Below are 7,500 nucleotides of genomic sequence, written 5' to 3' on the forward strand. Positions count from 1 at the left end.
AGTGACAGGTAGAATGACTGAATTAGTCTCGGCCACTGCCAATTACTAAGGGCCACATTCTAGTCAATTGCTTTTTGCCCACCATCTCATCTCTCACAGGAATCAGCCATAAGAAAATGAGGACAGTCTTACTCCAGTCCAAACTGCAAGGTCAGGCCTCCCCAAAACGGAAATACAAACAACTCCAGATCAGTTTCAGCCAGCTTGGGCCCCTTCAGTAGGGTGCAGCTTTAACTCTAGGTGTTGGATATTTGCCCTTTCTGCAGGGTCATCCTAGATTTTATGCCTTTTTGATAAACCCTATTTTTGCTGGTTGAGGAAATATGTGCACTTTACTCCTGCCAACCAATGGCAACGTGCCAGTGATCCTCCTTTCAAATTGATGAAATTGGTATGCTCCTAATTGACATTTCTGATTTACCTAGAATTCCCTATTATATTATACAATGTGTACCCAAGGGCCTGGAAGTTGAATGTCACTTGGGAACTGTAGTACCCATTGTGCAATCCATTGCAGTGTCAATGCAAACATGACTACAGGCCTACCATGTGTGGCCTAGCTGTTGCAGTTTTAAAACGGAAAATTCAACCTGTCAATATTTTCACTGTAGCAAGGCTGACTGTACCATAGGAAAACACTGGAGTGCAATATTAATTACTAGTACTGTATCTCAGGAATGGGATCTAGCTTGAAAAATAATTAAACAACTATTTTAATAGTTATTAAAAATCCAATTAAATAGTGAAGTCGGATTTTTACTAAGTAATAAGGAAAAGTAGCTTTTAAAGTTATCTTTGCCCTGTGTAAGGCCTCTGGATGCTCATCTGTAATAGTTTTGCCACTTCTTCCAGACAATAATTAGCATTTGAATAGGTATGAATGATCACTTCCCATGAGAAAACAATAGACTGGCCCGCATGGGCAGATAAATAACCCCTCTGAACCGGACAGAATATGCATGGTGAGACATGAATATATTTTATGACATTAAAGAGTCAAATCCTGCAAGAATGTCATATCCAGCTTGACAGGTCTGTTGGGGTTTTCATATAAGGCTTGGGGTGCACTTCAAAGAGGCCTCCCCTGTCATAGGCAAATGTTAGCTGACACCTGGGGACATTCCTTTGTCCTCTCACCCAGGAAGGCTCAAAGGACAGTGGGAATCTTTATGACATTACAGTGTCAAAGCCTGCTTGACAAGTCTGCTGAGTTTACATATAACACTTCAAAGGAGGGAAACAGGATGCCAAAACGGTTGTGTATCCACTGTCTCGTTGCTGAAAACACTAGCTTTTGATTTACCAGACATCTGTCTCTGGGTTTATTGGGGGTACCGTGGATGCTTTAAATTGGGTTTTCATGTTCGATGTGGAAGGACACTATGATTACCATAGGGCCTCCCCTCTTACCCTCACACACACCCATCCCTCAGAGTCCATGTTTACGGTGATTGAAGACTCTTGCCATCTTCAAAATGCCCAAAGTGGATAGGGTTTGCCCTGGGGACCCTTCCCCAATGGTTAGGGCGAACCCATGGGTCATTCCCACCCATTACCTTGTGTCAGGCATAAAAAGGCATCTCCAGGCAACCATTTCAGAACACCCCTAGACCTGAGAAAGAACAAAAGGGGACTGAACCTGTTGTCTGAGACCTGAGAAGAGCCCTAAAGAACTGGAACTGCTCTCCGTCTTCCACCCAGGACAAAGTGGTGGACTCCGAGGATTATAAGGCAGACCCCCCTTGTTAAAAATACAGGTATACAACAAGCTACAAGAGGTCTTTTCTGCAATTGCCCAGCTGACCACTGGAAACTGGGAATGGAATAGACCCTACTGTTGGCTTCTGAAAGACACCCAGTACGTCTCTAAGTGTCTCCTATAAGGTCCTGCGGACTTTAAAATTGTACTCTAGTGTTAGATTGGGCCTTAAAGATCTACGGTAAAATCTTTTGCCCAGGATGCACCTAGTTGGTATATCTGATCCTCACTCCAACACAGTCAGCTTCAAATTGTTCCTAGGTCCTGTTCTACAGCATCGATGAACTACCATTGGCACTTCGTGCTTCTTGGCGCTATTTCGAACTAAATTTTAAAAAATTCATGTCTGGTTCCTCTTAATGGATTTTTGTCATTTTGGTGCTATTTTGTTTATTACACTTTACTGCATGCTAATTTGTTTAAAAATGTTATTGTTTTGCATTTCAAATTCATTACTGTTTTAGTACTACATAAACACTTTACACATTGCCTTACAATTAAGCAGGTCTGCTCCCTGTAATAGCGACGAGGGGGTTGAGGTCAAGTATATTTAGTGACTTTAGTCTGACAAGGATAGTGTTTTTTTTTTTGAGCTGGGTAACTAGACCTAAACTAATATCCCAATTTCTTATACTAGGGCATACAGAACACAAGACTCATCTGGGCATACCAGTAGCCCCAGGAAAGTAAAAAACTGAGGAGTTAAATGTGTGAATTAATTTCTGCCACGGGGAGCAGGCTGTACAAAGTAAAGCATTGTCTTAATCTGTCAGGTTATAGAAGCAGACAGGTAATGAAGAGACAAGTTAACGTAACATCAAAAAGGTACAATTGAGAAGCGCACCTTGCCATTGCGGTTATGAACTCGGAAGGCCATATTCGGTGACATCAGCAGCAGCAGTGATTCCTGCTCAGAGAGTTTCTTCTTCAGCCTCTCGATCACTTTGCTTCCTTTGTTTGCTCTCTGGGGGAGCAAGACAGAAAATTCAATTAACAACTACAGCCACATACTGCTGAAGAACTCTGAAGTCAAACTTGGAGACACACACACACACGGACAGACACACACGGAAAAACACACACGGACAGACACACACACGGACACACACACACACCATTTTGTATGAAGATAAGCCACTGACATGCAGTGCTGATGAGCTGTGATGTGAACATGTGAGCCAAACAAACGTAGTGCACTGCTCTCATTTCACACATGCAGCATGTCTCGAACTCCTCCCTGTGTGGGCATATAATGTCTCACAACTCAGTATATACACTCAGTATAGAAGAAATAACTAATTCTACCAAAAAGATATGGCCCACAGCTGGCTCTGTACACAGAGATGTGCCTCAAGCTCAGCTCTAATCTATATGCCAGCTTGAAATGATATATCAGAAGCTAATTATGCAGTGCTCCACTACCCTTTACCAGAGTGCACTGAAATTTGCATGTCCCATCGTACGCACTAAATCTCTAAGGACAAACCTTACTCTCAAAACCACAATGTACTCACAAAGTTACTGTCCGCAGTAAAAACTATAAAATTAGTCTATCAGCCACATTCTTCATTCAAACCTCTGACTAACGGAACAGGGTCAAATGCAAAGCTCAAAAAGGAAGCACAAGTCCATTTGCAGCCATGGCCATGACCCACCGTTGGTTGCTCATTTAGCCTCCAACTTCAGTTCTGTTTCTTAGCATCTACCACAATGGCTACCAATGTAAACTGCAGTAGAAAGGAAGACGGGGAGTCATGGAAAGAAAGAGGGACTGGGTGACCTAAGAGTACACAGCAAGTAACTTGTTCTTTCTCTCCCATCCTCAACCCCTTTCCTTTATGTACATGGGGTGTTTACCAACTAAATAAAGTCTAGGGGGCAGAACCTGTAACAGCACTGGTTAGCCCAAACAATAAGTGGGTTCAATGATCTGATCTTTCAAGAACATTGTTCAGAGATTCTCAGTTTATAATGCCTGATGGTCATGGACCCAGGTAGCACAGGATTACAATATATTAAATATCTACATAAAACAAAATGTAAGCATTAATCACCATTATGGCCACCTTCCATGCCCCCAGTTTATGGTCACTGAAGGCAGGACAGGAGTCACTTGTAAAGCCAGAGTATTGGAAGTGGAATTAGACACCTCTAATAAGCTGGTGCCAAGACTTTCAAAAGGGACCAGGGGCCTGAATACGCACTAGAGGGAAGAAAGCTGCTCTGGTGCTGAACCAAGATGACAGAGGAATTTCCATTGGTGTTGCCATTTTGTAGAATTACATTATTCATCTTTGAGGTCAATGACTTTGTAAATCTCACAACTACAGGAAGAACAGCTTTTGCACCATGATCAGTATCGCGGTTAACATTATTAAGAGATGGGATTTTAACCAATAAAGTCAAAGATAGGTGTGAGAACTTCCTGTTTTCTTGTGTACACTGGTAGATGTGGAATACAATCCCTAGCCCCTTTCTGCAGCCATAACAAGATGAAACCGGAAGATCTGCATCCTTTTAAAGGAAATACCTGGATATGGGATTGTGGTATGTGGGCGGGCTCCAGGGCATGTGGAGAGGAGGGCTTAAACTCTTAACCCAAAATTAACGGGCACAAAGGCTTTCTTGTTATTTTCTTGCCATATATTTACAAAGTGCAAGCAGACTTTAGCATCCAGCCAAAGTAACATGCTCACAGATATCCAAATGCGGACCCAACACCTCTGCTTGATAATTCTTCATCTAAGGACTTAAGTGGAGTAGCAGGAACATGAACTAAGATGGGCGTACTTCAGGAAGTTTATTGTCTGATGAATGATCAGGCAATGGTTGGCTGGGGGAGACATCTCAAACATTATAAATGGCCAATGAAGGGAGGGTGGCCAAGTGTTATTTCCGGCTGCCCTGGTAGAAATCGCTCAGGATTTTGACCACCACACAATTCTTTTATAGTGTGACAGCTTCTCTTTGATGGGAGAAGTACATGCCTTCTCAGCGAAGGTAAAGACCAACACATTCTTAATACAGAGGAGAGGGTTTGAGGGTGTTGAAAACTCTAAGCAACTTGCATACAAGCTCTTCACTGGGTGTACCCATCTTTAAAAACAAGGATGCCAGAGATACAGGGGCCTCCTCCAGACAACTACCACTTCAGGACTAATGCAGCAAGCAGCTCAGCCACATGACCACATCACAAGTTTAACACCCAAGGATCAGATCTCTTCTCAGTAAACAAACAAACAAATTTATAAAAATCTCAGTAAAAAAGATTTTGTTGGTAAATGTTAGACTACTCTAATTTGTAGGATCTCCTACCCTTCTCAGTGCACCTTGGGATACTCCATAAAACACAGCCAGCCCAGCTCTCACCTTTTACTGTCTGCACTGTGAATGATCCACACTTCTTGAGTGAATGGCTTGCACAATGTATACGCATACACCAACACACTCCTCTCCCCAAATGGTCTAAACTTTTCTGTGTGCAGAAGGCCAGCATAGCTACTCCTTTCACTGTACACAGTCTGAACGATGCAAACATCTGAGTGTTTGAAACGTGCATAGCTTGAACCCCGAACTTCAGACACACCCCAGCCACCATATGGACCATACTGCTGACTGCAAAAAGCCAGCAATGTTTGCATCCTCGATGTTCATATCCATGTCCTACTGGGTACACAGGTGCTGTCAGGATGAGCAGGAAGTATACTTACTTTCTCTCTCTGGATATCACTCTTCAGTTGAGAGATCTTGAACTTCATGGCGTCCAGCTCTTCATCAGGCACTACGGGAATGTTGATCACTGACTCGGACTCATCCACAGTCTGGAAGCTAAGATCTGCCAGTGGAATGTACCATTTGCAGTCATATTGCTGGCTTTTACTGCAAGGGACCATGGGAGAATGTGAGAAGAGTAGGGAAAATATAAATCAGGGGAGAAGAGGAATTCAGAACACATGAAGCTAAAAGTAAAAGGGAAGCCTTCCTTCGGTGGAGCAAACACATTACAGGTGTGAGTGTAATGAGAAGAAGGGCAACTGTAAAAAGAGGTTTAAGTAATAAAGCAAGCATGGAGAGCATGAGAAGTAGGAAGAAAAGAAAAGGTTTAAAAAGAATGAGAGTAAGTAATGAGTATGGAAGGTGTGAGCAGAATTTCCAAGAAATGTGATAGTAGGATGACGCATTAAAGTGCGAGCAGTGTGAGGAGAGGGGAAGATTGTTAGAACTCCAAGGTAAATGTGGAACAGAAGAGAGGTGTGAGAGGAGGAGTTGTTGGTTGGAATGTGTGGGGATAAGGGAAGGTCATCAGAGACGAGAAGCAGGTAACAACATGTGAGAGAGAAGAAAAATAGTTACTTACCTGTAACTTTAGTTATCCAGTATTGGTATCTTTCATAGAGTCACATGCTTAGAATCATCCCCACCGACGAGGTGGGAGTCTCACGGTACCATAAAACATATACATAATAGTTATAAAAACATTATACAATAGGCTACTATGTACAGCAAAGTCACTACATTAGCCTATCTTAACCCTTTTGTAAAAAGAACCAAATTTGGAACACAGCCAATCAGTCCGTAGCACCCTCTTAGAACCCTCCACAGAGAGGCAAACCCTCAGATTTTCGTAGCACAAGTGACAATAGTATGTACAGGTAATAAGGTAAGCCTCTCCGGGTAGGAGGGTGAGTCGCATGTGAATCTATGAAAGATACCAATACTGGATAACTAAAGTTACAGGTAAGTAACTCGTTTTCTTATCCAGTATTGGGGCATCTTTCATAGATTCACATGCTTAGAATCAGAATAGTTAGCAGTAAAAAATCCTTAGCTGTATAGTGGATGGTGGGTATCATAAGAAAAAACAATAGACACCTTGTTACACCAATTCAGGGATGCAATACCACATTCTAACCCAAATAATGTGAAATATTATAACATATGTAGAGAAGTAAATATATATATATAGATATATATATATATATATATATTAAACCAATCCTGAGTTTCTGCCATACGAAAACAGGAATGCAGAAGGCGGAATGCAGTGTTTAAGCGGAGCAGGAGGTGCTGTTTATGTGCATGGGCGCCAGAATGAACTTTGCCGTGCCTTGTGTTGAACTTTGAAATTGTGTTTTGCAGCAACGACCCACATGGGTTTGATGAACTACCAGTCCCAAGAATCTTTGCGAGCAGTTGCACCTGTGGAATATGAACTGGGGATGAACTGGCGGTTACTCGTGCGCTGCCAAACACATACTATCTGCTACTGAGGAGGGCGGTGGCCCGAAACGCGTATAGCAGGAAGAAAATAAAGGTTGCAGTTTTCAACAGACTGCCTGTGCTATGGCATTTATCCTACCTGCAAGTGCGGTCCCACCGAGGGGCAAACTCTTTCTTTCATACATAGCAGTCGGCCCGGCCGCGGGACTGCACTACTGCGAAATATTTGTGGGTCCGCTACTGAGCAAAGGAATGCAGTGTTTAAGCGGAGCAGGAGGTGCTGTTTATGTGCATGGGCGCCTGAATGAACTTTGCCGTGCCTTGTGTTGAACTTTGAAATTGTGTTTTGCAGCAACGACCCACATGGGTTTGATGAACTACCAGTCCCAAGAATCTTTGCGAGCAGTTGCACCTGTGGAATATGAACTGGCGGTTACTCGTGCGCTGCCAAACACATACTATCTGCTACTGAGGAGGACGGTGGCCCGAAACGCGTATAGCAGGAAGAAAATAAAGGTTGC

The 7,500-nt window shown here is 42.9% G+C and overlaps 1 protein-coding gene across 1 annotated transcript in view; it reads right to left on the reverse strand.

Moving 5' to 3' along the window:
* BCR (BCR activator of RhoGEF and GTPase) overlaps positions 1-7,500 on the reverse strand; it is a 419,493-nt gene that overhangs the window by 112,330 nt on the left and 299,663 nt on the right. Inside the window, exons 10-11 of the mRNA XM_085633565.1 lie at positions 5,470-5,638; positions 2,604-2,723 (exon numbers count right to left, since the gene is read on the reverse strand). Coding sequence (XP_085489691.1) covers positions 2,604-2,723; positions 5,470-5,638 — 289 coding nt within the window. The remainder of the gene's footprint in view (positions 1-2,603; positions 2,724-5,469; positions 5,639-7,500) is intronic.

The sequence above is a fragment of the Triturus cristatus genome, chromosome 11 (assembly GCF_964204655.1).
Source record: "Triturus cristatus chromosome 11, aTriCri1.1, whole genome shotgun sequence".
NCBI classification, from domain to species: domain Eukaryota; kingdom Metazoa; phylum Chordata; class Amphibia; order Caudata; family Salamandridae; genus Triturus; species Triturus cristatus.